The following is a 15,095-nucleotide window of genomic DNA, read 5'->3' as shown; positions in this document are numbered from 1 at the left end:
ACGAGTAGTAAGTTCCCCTCTTCGTCTCTCTTTTCTCCGCCACTAGATTTCACCTGACAAAAACCCTAATCCATATTTTTCTATGAGCTTAAGGCTAGTGTACAACATCTGAAAATTCGGGTTTGCAATGCTTTGTGTTTGCTCCGAATGTTTAAATATAGCCTCAACTTCAATTTTTCATAGTTCTATGTGATTCTTGTTTGCTTTTCACGTGATAGTGGCTCCAAAGATGTGTTTTTTTGTGATTCGTTCTCTTAGGAAAGAGGCAAGATGAATAAAGCCGGAAATGATAGAATTGTTTAATTATCTATCGCAAGAGTTTTAGTTCAGAATATGTTTTCGACATGTTAGGACTTCTATTTCAGGTTCTATGTTTTCTAGGAGCGGTTTAGCCTTCAAAGATTTATAGTTTAGAAAATATAGAGAACTTCTTATAATTTTTATTGTATTTGCATAATATATTGGCATGAGATGAGTTTGATTGGAGTAACATGGTCAAGAGTCTCAAGACGATTCGTATAACAGACCCAACTTGTTTGTAACTGAGACATAGTCATAAGTTTCAAGTCATTTACCAAATTCGTTTCTCAAATTCACGAATTTAAATTCAAAAATTATGTAAATTGCCCCTTAAATTCACTTCTAGGAAACTGGCCCTTTTAGTTAAGATTAATATGTTAGAGAACTTGATAGGTGATATCCCTATAAATAATACTCCCTCCATTGCATCTTATATAGTGTTTGATGGGGTATGGAGTTTAAGAGATGAATTGACTCATAAATTATGTGACTACTAGGATAAATGAGTCATTATGAGAAACCATTGAAGTGATGATTAAAAAGCTAGTTTGATGGACACAATAAAAGGGCAACTCGGTGCGCTAAGTTCCCGCTATGCGTGGGGTCCGGAGAAGGATCGTTCCACAAGGGTCTATTGTACTCAATCTTACCTTGTATTTCTGCATGAGACTGTTTTCATGGCTCGAACTCGTAACCTCCTGGTCATATAATCATGTCAAAATTTGAACTTTGAATAGTTTAATGAATTTGAATTCCTAAAAATTGTAAAATTTGTATAGAAATGGAATAGCATATTACAAATTGGAAACACGGGAGTAAATTTTGTTACTTAACATATAAACTGTATGAATTTCAGATTCCTGGCAGCTGAACCCGTGAAAGACACAACAAACTAGCGACAATCTTCCTTTCCCATAGAGATAAGAAAATGGTAATATTACTTTATCCTTTTCTTTTTGCTGTTCTTCTTCTTGATTAAGTTCTATCTTCATTGAAGTCTTATGGTTGTTATAGATTGGCAACTCTGATTCCTTCACGGAATGAATCCCTTTTTCTTATGTTTTTGACTTGTATCTAACTGAGTTTTCTCCCATCCCACCCTTTCCAGTTGTTTTTTTCATACTTCAAGGACCTGGTGGGCAGAGAAGTGACAGTGGAACTGAAGAATGATTTGGCTATCCAAGGCACGCTCCATTCAGTTGATCAGTATCTCAACATTAAGCTCGAAAACACAAAGGTCGTTGATCAAGACAAGTTCCCTCACATGGTAATTGCACCTTTTTTCTCCTTCATATGGGTTTTGTGTGTTGGTAAAGGATTGCTTTATTGATTAGTAGTGGTAACTTCTGCCCTTGTATATTTTATGGATGAATGGTTGGATTGTTATGCGTGCGAGAATTTTCTTTGACCTCTGATCATTGGTGACTAAATTAATCCATAGGAAATGTTGTAGGGTTCGCTATTCTTCTATATCTTTCAACAACAACAATAGCCCAGTAGAATCCCACTAGTGGAGTTTGGGGAGGGTTAGGTGTACGCATACCTTACCCCTACCCGGGGGTAGGGAGGCTGTTTCCGGAAGACCCTCGGCTCAAGACATCATAATGAGTTCAAGGAGATAATAGTTTCAAGCAGATAATTTGAGAAAAAGAATTTTAATTACTTATTTCTTTCTTCAATGAGATATATCTTTCTTCTATATCTTTGCTATACGTATTTCTTTTGTTTTTATTTTTAAAGGAGTATACTTATTTCTTATTTCTACTGTTGCTTTCATTTGGAAAAATGGTATTCATTGGACATTTTGTTGGTGATGATGACTCCCCCCCCCAAAACACACGCATATATCCAAGAATTTCTAATCTTATTCGGCTCTAATTATACTGTTGAGATTCGTTCTATTTTCTGTGTGTACGCACTAGGAGGAAGGATGCTATCTTTCCACTAGTATTCAGTGATTGTCGTCCCAATGAACCATAGTTTTCTTAAAAGCTTTTGCCTATTGGTTGGATATGTGCACTGAGAAAGGTTAATCTGAAGTGTTGATGTTTGTGAAGCTTCGTGATTTGTGATCATTACTTGATGTTTGTGAGGGTTCAGTAACAGATGAGTTGCTTTTAGAAGCTTGCTTCAGGGACAACATTTGTCATCTCCCTGGTACTAATATCAATGCAGCTCAATCTGACAAGTGCTATGGTAATCCGTTGTCATTTCCCATGTGTGGGGACTTTTCAGTAGAGGGTTCATCAAATGGGCTTAAATTATTAAATAAATTTGTTAAACAGTGTACTGAGCAATGAGCATGCAAATGTGGTGTTATACCTCAAAAGTGTCAGATTGAATCGTCAAGGCAATTTGTGTTAGCATATGTTTTTTGTATTACTACAAGGACTTGGGTACCTGCTATGATCCTGTCGCTGCAGTAAGAGATGATGGTCCCCCGTCCAAATAAATCGCTATATTTTCTCTACTTTCATTCAAATTACCTTGTAGAAAGTTAGTAACTGAACTGATTGGTTTTCTCTAGTTGATGATCTTGCCAATTAAGAACTAAAGTATATGTGGAAAGGTTGATCTCCAATATGTTGCTCTTTTTGTTTTTTGTTTTATTTGATAAAGTAAAGGTTTATTAGAAAACAGTCCCAAGATGGTACTGCAGCAAACTTTCTGGTATAATTGACCAAAACCATCCTTGCATTTAGTTTTGTAACTGCACGAATTGAAACTGGAGCAACAATTGCCCGAGGATGTTCTTATGTAAGATCAGATCCCCCAAGTAACAAGGGACTATGTTTTCATATCAATGCAAAGTAAAATGTACTCCGAAGTTGAACGGCCAGCAGAGACTGTAGAGTAGGTAGCACACAGCGATTGGCCTAACAAAATCCTCGTTACAATGTAAAAGTAGCCTTTATGCTACTATTCATATGCCTTTGTTGGTGCATACACATGCTAAGTTCCGAAAAATATAAGTACTAAAAGAACATGCAAATACAGTGTGTTTACTGGTTGGAACTGATGCCTTTAGCAGTCCCTCCCTCTCCTTGCTTTCTTGGTTCATGTTCCTTTCGCCTTCTCCCTTTGCCTTTCCTGATAATGTTTTCATTTTTCATGTACTATGTTTTTTGTTGGTATTCTGATTAACATTTTTTGTGTTCCTTTGATGTAATAGCTTTCAGTGAGGAACTGCTTCATCAGAGGATCGGTGGTGAGATACGTCCAGTTACCTCCCGAGGGAGTTGACATTGAGCTGCTTCATGATGCTACGAGGAGAGAAGCTCGTGGTGGCTAAAATTTGGACTTTGAAAATAGATGTATCTTTAAAAGATTTTGTGTGGGTAAATCAGCTTATACTGATTTCTTTTCTCAATGTTCAATGCATTTCTAGATGCTATTATTGCTATTGTCAGCAGTGCTTTTTATTCTTCCTTTTCCTCCTCTTTTTCCGTCACTATCATTAAGCATTCTGGCAAGGAAAGCCGTGGCACATTGTGTGGTGAAAGCCGTGGATATGAAGTTCTGGCAAGGAAACTAATTGGCACAGGTTTTAGTGCATTCTGGCTAATTTGGCAAAATGCACTTCATTTTGCAAATATTGTAATATTATTTATAACCAAAAGTCACGCTTTTTGTTATAAATAATATTACAATATTTGCAAAGTGAGGTTCAGTATTTGCAATACTAGTTTGGCTGTTGGCATTTGCAAATATTGAACCTCAGTATTTGAAATGCTAGCTAAATATCGAAAAACTTGTTTGTGGACTGATTTAGGTGAAATTTTTCGACTCTTTTTAGGTAAAATTTATGTCTAAACCCAAACTCTCTCAATATATTCTTTTCAACTTCAAATACTTTTTCTTTTTCAACTTTATTCAATTACTTATCTATTTTGAGGAGGTAAATTCAATTTTCAAAAACAACTAGGGACAAATAAGTTAAAAGAGATTTCCTCCAGTAACTGCTTCCTGTGCGAGTCTCGGCAATATTTTTTTTTCTTCAACAAGTTAAAAAATTAAAAAGGAAAGAAGATAAAAATGGTCAAAAAATTAAAAAGATCTTCTCACTCTACCATATATAGCTACCACTCATTTAGGATATTTTGAAGTCGTTTGGGTCACGTTTTAACTTGTGTTCACGTTTTAACTTGTGTTCGCTTTGCAAAAAAAATTACAAGCGTACCCACTTTTTCGCGTAACTTCAGCATACGGGTCTGAAGTAGCAAAGACAATCATGCAAAACTTCAGCATTCTAGTAGACGGGACCAAGTGTGCTAAAGTTTTTGTTTGTAATTGCTGAACTTAAGCATAGTAGCTGAAGTTTTGTTCTCTATTTGCTGACGTTTTTGTTTTTGTAACTGGCAAACTTCAGTTCTAGAGCTGAAGTTTTTGTTTTGTAACTGGCGAAGTTCAAGTTTTTATTTTTGTAACTAGTGAACTTCAGCTCTATAGCTGAAGTTTTTATTTTTAATTAGCGAGCTTCAGCCTTCTTAGAGTTGAAGTTTTAACTGACTTTCCATATGATTCGATGTCAATTTGGTTTGATTGGATTGCCTCCTTCAAATGGTGTTAACTTGATATTCAAAGACAGTATCCTTTAAACCTAGAAGCTAGGAAGTTTCTTTGTTGGATACTTTTCCATTGCCACTGGTTGCCCATTTAATTTCTTCTTATTTATTTGTTCATGTTTAACCTTTTTAAGTCCTATTGACTTATTGTGGGTCTTGAATACCTTGTTTTTCTGAGTTTTTTTGGAATTATAAAACAGTTTGACAGCGTCACCAAAAAATATTTGGTAAGGAAGCTTTGAATTTCTTCTAATGGAACTATCGGATTGAGGGCAGAAATAACTTTGAGGAGGAGAAGGAGGAGGAGAAGGGGGCTGAAGTTGTTTAAAAAGTGGGTACAAGTTAAAACTTTTAAAAAAAATAGGTATAGATTAAATGGGGGCGACCAAGCAGGGCGCCCTGTGCAATTTTTAGTGTTTTCCCATTGCTAGTCCCTCGTTTCCTTTTCGTGGTTAAGTTTTAATTAGGCCCTGATTAAACAAAATCTAGGATTTTGCCCTAGAAAACCCAGAGACCATGCAATTAAGTAAAATAAGCTCCTTATATTAGTCGCCAACTATGGAAAGAAATGATGGAAATAAAATGATTATTTATTACTCGGATTCTGTATTCTGGGTAATAAAGGAGCGCAAGCTACAATTATTTAGCCTTGAATTTTAAGTTATATGCACTAATATATTAAAAAGATATTCACACAATCAGATTACTTATACGGTAATTATTGAAAAATTTCCATGATAGTCATTAACAGTAACTTGATAAATATGGTAACTAACCTTTTGTTACAGATCAAACTATATATAAAAAATCTTAACAGTATGCAATTAGATCCAACATATTAATGCCTTGTCTCGCCTTCTGTATCAAGTTTTCTGGAGTTCAAAGTCGTGTCTCATCTTTCGGCATCTCCTAACAATCACCACTCTAATCTCTTGGTATTTCATTTTAACTGTCTCTTAAATTCTGTATTTTTTGTAGTTATGGAGTGAATAGATTCCTGTAAATTCGTGAAAAAATCTGTGGAAATAAGATGTATTGCTATCTTCTTTTTATCAATACAAAAAACAAGAATTAGTTACGAAGTTTGTCGCTTATATGTCATACTAAATAGCCCATACTTAAAAGGAATTATGATAATCTCTCACAAATCCTTCGTTAAATAGGTTTAGCGACAAACTTTTTGGTGTTTATCCATAGAATTTGTCCGTTACTAAGTATTTTTTAATTTAAAACATTGGATATTTCGTTGGTTTCTGAGTTCTGAATTTTGAATAGAAAATGAGCTGATCCTTGATATATTGTTAAAAAGATGTTCAAGGTTTAGTTGTCATACTTCTTCATATTCAGTTTATAAAAAAATTTAAGGTTTTGATTTGGCTTCGAATAATTTTGCCTGCCCACGAACTAAAAACTTATCGATTTGCATGCAAAAGATTTAGAAATTTTTTATAATATGTTTTTTAAGTTAGCTTTTCCTCTCAAATTGCAATTCTTTCAATTTCTTTATTTTGTTTTGTTGGGATCTTTACAAAAATAGTCGGTCATATTCATTGCTCATCTTTTCTAGCCATATACATTTATTATACATAAATATACACATATAATACATAAATTATGCATACATTATACCTCCACGAGCTATTTTTAGTTTAAGTGGTTAGGTGGGATGGCTATTTCGGTTAATTTTTTTTTTTTGTTTCCCACCCGGTGCCCTGTGAGTCCCGACTAATCTGAATCAGTAACATAAAAGACCCATTAAAGGAGTAAGTTTTATTCCCAAAGCTTGAAACTCAAGAGACCTCCCGTTAAGGAGGGGTAGATGTTATCCATCCCACTATGGTCTTTAACTCTTTCAGTTATAGCTACGTATGTGTTTTCTCTAAATTTATAGATGCAGTTTTTGCTTAGTTGGTATTTTCTTAGTGAAATTATTTTTGCGTGTAGGTGAAAAGCTGGAGAAATCACTTATTCTCTCACTTCTGTATCAAGTCCTTTTGATGGAACATAGTCCAGATGATCCTGTATCCACTTGTTCTTTCTCAAGTTTTTAACATTTTAATATTTGTTTTGATCTTGCAATTGCATAGTAATAATAATATTTAACATATAGTAATGTCTTTTAATTTCTTTAATTGCTTGTTAAACATTTCAGGTCTGTGTCATAAAAGTTGATTGCAATCCTGGAGACTTGAGGAAAATACTATTAGAAATCAATGGTACGATATTCTTATTCTTTAAGAAAACATTTTCATTTTATTTCAATATGTTAAAATACACGAATAGTGTAAAGATTCTTGCATTGTTAGTGCATGGTATAAATTAAGTCTAAAAAGAAAGAGATGCATTCTATAAAAACTCAAGACTAGTATTTATTTAGGAAATCATGGGTTAAAGCCGTGGAAACAACCTCTTGTAGAAATATAGGGTAAGACTTCGGTCTACGTACAATAGACCCTTGCCAGACTTCGCATCGGGAGCTTAGTGCACCGAGCTATAATCAGGGGCGGCCCGACCAGTTCTGTGGCCTAAAGCCAAATTTTATGAGGGGCCTTAACTTTTTTTAAAAAAAATTTCATTTATTTATTTGAAGTCTACTTTTTTATCGTTTCTTATATACAAAGTTATGAATAATTTTCTTATAATCAATAACTCCTAATAAGTCTTTCTTAATTGACAATATAGCTAATTCATTTAACCTTTCTGGAGACACTGATGATCTTAGGTAAGATTTTATCAATTTTAATTTTGAAAATTTCTTTCTGCTGAAACGAGGGTAACAAGAGTTATTAACATCATTCCATAAGTAATATAGGCATTGAAAAAAGAATCAAATCTTTTTATTTGGCCAAGTGTATCAATTAATCTGTTGTCTTCTAATTGTGCTATTTTCTTTAATATTTTTATTTCTGAAAATAAATCTAAACCATCAATATCAAATTGATTATTATGTTTTAAGGAACATTTAAGATTAAGACAATATTTTTTCAAATTTCTATCATCTAGTGATCTTAATTTTTATCGCTAAATAGAAAACCAATAATATTTTCATATCCTTTGAATTGTTCAAATCTATTTTGAAGTAAGAAAACATCCTTGTTTACTATGTATAAAGTAATCAACTACAAAGAACTCTTCAAAAGATTTTGAGATTTATTATCAACATTCTCATCAAACTGTTACTTCCTATATATCATGCGTTTCTTACGAAGTTCGGGTTTGATATTCATTTCAAATGCAATTTTCGTGGCAGAAAGCATAGCAGTAGTAAATCATTCTTCTCATACTTGTGAAAGAAAGAAATCAAATTTTTTCACTTCGCAAAACCTTTTTGCCCTCACAAATGTGGGGCCTAAAACAGTTGCTTTAGTTGGAGGGCCACCCTTGGCTATAACTATTGTAATTTAACTTTGTGTTAGGTGTCCTTGATGTTTCTTATGATCCAAAAACAAAGTTGGCTACCATTAGAGGCAAATTTGATCCTTTCATGCTCACTAAGACCATTACGAAAAGTGGGAAAACTGCAGAGCTGATATCTTATAACAAGAATCCTCTTCACGAAGCACAAAGCAGTACGAGTAGAAACTCAAATAATTACCAGAAATACCCACATTAAAGGAGAGGCTTCTTACTACAAGGACAAGGGCAAAGCTAAAGTTAGCGAGCAGAAAAGAAATGAATGCCGTCGGGGTAGCAAGAACGACGATGATGATAGTGACCATGATATCCACCGATGCGAAGATTTTGTGTCAACCAAAGATAAAAAGTATCATAAGGCTCAAGCTTATGAGCCCCCTAAAGGCGTTGATGAAGCCATTTGCAGGTACGAATGAAGAATGGACGATTCGAGTGACTCAAAGTGGGTCATGATTCAACCTCCTAAAGTTTGATGACCTAACGTTTCCTTTTTACCTTTTGCACTTTGAAAAGTACTGAAAATGGGCGTTTGGACATAAGAATAGTAAAACTCCAAAAAAAAGAAAAACGATTTTCAAGTGAAAATGGTATTTGAAAATTAGAGTTATGTTTGGATATGAATATAATTTTGGGTTATTTTTAAATTTTATTTTTTGGAGTTTTTCAAATGAAAATCTTTTTTAAAAAAAAGTGAATTCTTATGTCCAAACGAGCTCTAAGTTTGGGTTCGATTGCCTTGACCCGTTAAGTTACATCCAATAGTTTGATGAGTCATTTCAATTCGTTAGGTCAAGTCAACAAACTGGTCATAATTCAAGCTGTTTAAACTTACAAAGACAGTGATTGATTTTGTCACCTCTATTTGCAGGGATCGCTATTGCAAAATACATAGAAGAGGTGGAGGCATTTTAGACCGTGTAACTGAAGAACAAAGACAGAAAGCTTACTCCATGTTTATGCAAATGGGACCTCAGTATTCTGGTGGATTTTACAATAGAGAAGCTAGTAGTTATCTGCATCCTCCTTACCAGTATTATAATCCAGAATATACTGATTTTTACCCTCCGCCACAACCCATGTCAGGAGTAAATCATGACTTCACTCGTTATTTTGACCACCAAGATTCAGGTCGCAGTTGCAGCATTATGTAAATCGAAATATTTTATATTTTGTCTAGACTCTGTTGTTCAAGTTCACTATAAAGTGTGAATAGGTTAGACTACCACGTATTTTTTTTTTAACTAATTTTTTTTCTAATATTTGTTTCGTTGGCATAAGTGAGAATATTAAATGATTTCTAGATAACACATAAAACTATGATTTTACAAGTATCTCCCACTTTATAAAAAATTAATCCTGATAAAAACTCATTAGCAATTAATCGGAGATCAATTAAGCGATCATAAATAATACATGTGTGATTTCTGGCTAGATAACATATAATCGATCTACGATTTTACCAGGATCTCCTACTTCATAAAAAACGATCAATCGCAGATCACTAAGGCGATCATGGACGATTTCTAGGTTACATAAGTGATCCATGATTTTACTAGGATATCCCACTTTATAAAAATATAATTATGGAATAAATTAATAACCAATCAACCGTAGATCACCTAGATAATCGTAGATAATACATGTGCAATTTCTAAGTAACACGTAGATAATATATGATTTCACCAGAATCTCTCACTTTATAAAAAACGATCATGATGTTGAGGATTTTAAGATGGAAAAGTCTTAAAAAGAGAGTGAATGGGAAATGGAGGGAAAATAAAATTTTTGAGTAAAATTTTAAGTTTCCCTCTCTTGAAACATTGTCCCATATTGGAAGAGGAAAAAGATTTTGGTAGGTATATATATACAATTGCTCTTCTTGTAGCTCTTAAAGAGTTAAGAAGAAGGCAAGCATTGCGCCGTCGTCATCGTCGTCGTCGCTCGCTCGGCTTCGGCTTCGGATTCGGATTCGGATTTGGATTTGGATTTGGTCAAATGATTCGATTGATTAATTTTTTGGACCAAATTTATTTATTAATAGTGAATATTAACGTAATATTATTCGTGTTTGTAATGGATGTTTTCCAATCCGTTGATAGAATCCAAGTGTCCCACCAGTTCGACCAAGTGCATGCTCCATTGTCCATTGGCAGCCTAGTGCTTCTTCCACCATGTCAAGTGCTTCCTCCATAACAGCCTAGTGATTGCTCCACCATGAGTGGTAGCTGGTCATTCTTTTAATAGCTGACTGCACTATAAATATGTGCAGTAGCTGTTAGAGCAAGGACACACAACACAAAAACAAAAAAACGAATTTGAGAGCTTGGCTGTCGTTGATATCCTCTTCAGTAACAACTCAACATCGGCTATAAATTGCATACCTTCCTCTCAGAATTTTTATTCGACTTCTGAGTTCTCCTCCTTTGTTGTGCATTGTTTTAAACTACAAACAAAGCAACCGTAAGTGTGATTTTCTGTCGAACTTTGTGTTCGCTGAAACACTGGGGTTTGAAGTACCACTACACCAGTGTGTAATTTGTTCTATCCTGGGAGGAAATAATCCATAACCTTGGGTACTAGGAGGGGATTAAATTCCTTAAGGAAACACTATGAATTCAGTGGGCTCGAATTAATTACTGTTTCATTTATATTTACGTTTATACGCTAACTTTATTTTATCCAGAATTATTATTTACAAATACAACAAGAAGATACCACAACCAACATGCTTAAGGAATTTAATTTATTTCTGTATTTGTTGGAGAACTTACAATTCTGAAGACTAAAACCTTTATGGTTTCGTCTACTCCCATTTTGGAGATTAAAGTCTTTGTGGCGTTTTGTTGAAGATTAAAATCTACGTGATTTTTACTTCAGTTTTAAAGCATTCGTGGCGGTTTGTTGGAGATTAAAATCTATGTGATTTTTTTCTCCAAGTTTAAACGTTTGTTTGTGTCATTCTTTTTCAGAAAAAATGGCAAATGACAACGGAAATCGAGCTATTCCGATGATGACTGCAAACGCATCGACAAGCCGAACACCAGCGTTGGCACCGCTAGAAAAACTCAGAAATTTTTTTGGGATTGATTTCAAGCGCTGGCAGCAGAAGATGTTCTTCTACTTGACTACGTTATGTCTATAGAAGTTCATCAAGGAAGATGTTTCTGATCTACCCGATGAAACTCCAGAGAATGAACGCTTTCTCGTGATTGAGGCGTGGAAGCATTCTGACTTCTTGTGCAAGAATAATATTCTTAGCGGACTGGAAGATAATCTGTATAACATCTATAATAATGTGGAGACATCAAAAGAACTGTGGACTGCGCTTGAAAAGAAATACAAAACCAAAGATGTCGGGATGAAGAAATTCATTGCCGCAAAACTTTTGGACTACAAAATGGTAGATAGCAAGTCTGTTATTACCCAAGTCTAGGAATTGCAAATGATTATTCATGATCTACTTGTTGAAAGTATATATAAAATGAATATTGATGTTGAAAGTAAAAAATTTAGTATGTTTACTAACAGAATTTTCATTGAAGGTCTTGTCATCAATGAAGCATTCCAAGTTACAGCAATTATTGAGAAGTTGTCTCCTTTGTGGAAGGATTTCAAGAACTACTTGAAACACTAACGAAAGGAGATGTCCCTTGAAGATCTCATTGTTCGGTTGAGAATCGAAGAGGACAACAAAGCAGCTGAAAAGAAAGGTCGTGGAACTCAACAATAATGGGAGCAAATATTGTTGAGGCTACTTCTCAAATTAAGAGAAAGAGGAAGCAGGCTTCTGGGCCAAGAAATAACCCAAGCAAGAAGCGGTTCAATGGAAATTGCTACAACTGTGGAAAAGTTGGACACAAATCTGTAGAGTGTCGTGCTCCAAAGAAAGACAAGAAGAAGGGTCAAGCAGACATGGTTAAAAAGCACGAAGATATTGATGACTTGTGTGATATGCTTTCTGAATGCAACTTGGTAGGAAATCCTAAGGAGTGGTGGATTGATTCTGGAGCCACTCGCCATGTTTGTGCTGTGAGGGAAGCATTTTCTACATATGCTTCTGCTGGACCCGAAGAGACGCTTTCTATGGGAAATGCTGCTACAGCAAAAATTGAAGGATATGGGAAGATATTTCTCAAGATGACTTCTGGCAAGGTCATGACTTTGAACAACGTCCTTCATGTTCCCGAAATTAGGAAGAACTTAGTCTCTACTGAACGTCTTGTAAAGCACGGTTTCAAGTGCGTTTTTGTATCCGACAAGGTGACGATAAGTAAGAATGAAATGTTTGTAGGAAAAGGTTACCTTACTGAGGGCCTTTTCAAGCTGAATGTAATAGTTATCGAAAATAATAATAAAACTTCAACTTCTTCTTACTTACTTGAGTCAAATAATTTATGGCATGTACAGTTGGGTCATGTCAATTATAAAACCTTGCGAAAAATGATTAACTTGGAAGTATTGCCTAAGTTTGAATGCGAAAAATCAAAATGTCAAATATGTGTGGAATCTAAGTATGTTAAACATCCTTATAAGTCAGTTGAAAGGAATTCAAATCCTTTAGACTTAATTCACACAGATATTTGTGACATGAAGTCAATACCATCTCGCGGTGGAAAGAAGTATTTCATAACTTTTATTGACGATAGTACTCGATATTGCTATATTTACTTACTTAATAGTAAAGATGAAGCAATAGACGCATTCAGGCAATACAAAAATGAAGTTGAAACACAACTTAACAAGAAAGTCAAAATGATAAGAAGTGATAGGGGTGGTGAATATGAATCTCCTTTTGAAGAAATATGTCTAGAATATGGAATTATTCATCAAACAACAGCCCCTTACACGCCCCAATCCAATGGGATTGCGGAAAGAAAGAATCGTTCATTAAAGAAGATGATGAACGTATTTTTGATAAGTTCTGGTTTGCCACCGAACTTGTGGGGGGAAGCCGTTCTTACGGCTTACCGGATATTAAATCGAGTACCCCAGAGCAAAACAAAATCCATTCCATATGAAAAATGGAAAGGAAGGAAGCCCAACTTGAATTATTTGAAAATGTGGGGGTGTTTGGCAAAAGTGCAAGTTCCTAAACCCAAAAGGGTAAAAATAGGACCAAAAACAATTGATTGTGTTTTCATAGGATATGTGACCAATAGTAAAGCATATCGATTTCTGGTTCATAAATCAGAAAATCCCGACATTCATAATAATACGGTTATAGAATCAGATAATGTTGAGTTCTTTGAAATATATATCCATATAAAAAGGAATGCGAGTCGATTGGTGAAAGATATAAACGACCTCGGGAAGAAACAAAAGAAAGTACATTTAATCAGGAGGATCCAAGATGTAGTAAACGTCAAAGAACGTCTACTTCGTTTGGACCAGATTTTGTGACTTTCTTATTGGAAAATGAGCCTCGAACATTTAAGTAGCTATGTCTTCTTCGGAATCATTGTTCTGGAAAAAGGCAGTCAATAGTGAAATAGAATCCATATAGAACAACCATACATGGGAATTGGTTGATCTTCCTCCTGGAAATAAACCTTTGGGTTGTAAATGGATTTTTAAAAGAAAAATGAAAGATGATGACACTATTGATAAATTTAAGGCAAGACTTGTTGTCAAAGGGTATAGACAACGAGAAGGTCTTGACTACTTTGATACATATTCTCCAGTGACGAGAATTACGTCCATACGAATGCTAGTAGCTTTAGCTGCAGTCTATGGTCTTAAAATTCATCAAATGGACGTAAAGACAAACTTTTTAAATGGAGATTTGGAGGAAGAAATCTACATGAAACAACCTGAAGGGTTTGTGGTTCCAGGTAAAGAAAAGAAGGTATGTAGACTTGTTAAGTCTCTCTACGGACTAAAACAAGCACCCAAACAATGGCATGCGAAATTTGACCAAACAATGTTATCAAATGGTTTTAAGATAAATGAATGTGATAAATGTGTGTACATTAAAAATGTTCCAAATCACATAGTCATTATTTGCCTATATGTGGATGATATGCTGATAATGAGTAATGACATTACCAACATAAATGCGACTAAGCATATGCTAACTAGCAAGTTTGATATGAAGGACTTGGGAGTTGCGGATTTAATTCTAGGGATTAAGATCCAAAAGACTCCTCAAGGTCTGGCATTGTCACAATCTCATTATATTAAGACAGTACTTGAAAAATTCAAGCACTTAAGGTTTAAAGCTGCAAAGACTCCAATTGACGTGAATCTTGCATTAGCAAAGAACAAAGGCCAAAGCATATCACAATTGGATTATGTTCATGTGTTGGGATGCTTAATGTATATCATGAATTGTACACGACCAGATATAGCTTGTGCTATAAGTAAACTGAGTCGATACACGAGCAATCCAGGTCAATCTCATTGGATGGCAATGAAACGAGTTTTGGGATATTTAGAACATACCCAAAACTTTGATTTGCACTATAGTAAATATCCTGCAGTGATTGAAGGATATTGTGATGCAAATTGGATCACCGGTTCAACTGATTCGAAGTCCACAAGTGGATATATATTCACTATTGGTGGAGGAGCAGTATCTTGAAAGTCGTCCAAACAAACTTGTATTGCCCGCTCTACAATGGAGGCTGAGTTCATAGCCTTAGATAAAGCCGGTGAAGAAGTTGAATGGCTCCGGAATTTCTTGGAAGATATTCCATTTTGGCCCAAACCGTTGGCACCAATATGCATACATTGCGATAGCCCAGCGGCAATTGGAAGGGGTGGGAGCGTTATGTATAACGGTAAATCTCGTCATATACGACGAAGACATAAAACCGT

General features: G+C 34.9%; 1 protein-coding gene across 1 annotated transcript; it reads left to right on the top strand.

Annotated features, from left to right (window-relative positions):
- The first annotated feature begins 6,862 nt into the window (after positions 1 to 6,862).
- LOC142163022 (uncharacterized) lies at positions 6,863 to 9,430 on the top strand. Its single transcript, XM_075220270.1, has 5 exons — positions 6,863 to 6,886; positions 7,018 to 7,081; positions 8,282 to 8,454; positions 8,501 to 8,685; positions 9,148 to 9,430. The coding sequence occupies exons 1-5, from the start codon at positions 6,863 to 6,865 to the stop codon at positions 9,428 to 9,430; spliced, it is 729 nt and encodes a 242-aa protein (XP_075076371.1).
- Positions 9,431 to 15,095: the final 5,665 nt, after the last annotated feature.

This window comes from Nicotiana tabacum, chromosome 8 (assembly GCF_000715075.1).
Source record: "Nicotiana tabacum cultivar K326 chromosome 8, ASM71507v2, whole genome shotgun sequence".
NCBI lineage: Eukaryota > Viridiplantae > Streptophyta > Magnoliopsida > Solanales > Solanaceae > Nicotiana > Nicotiana tabacum.
This window is presented reverse-complemented; position numbering and strand designations above follow the sequence as displayed.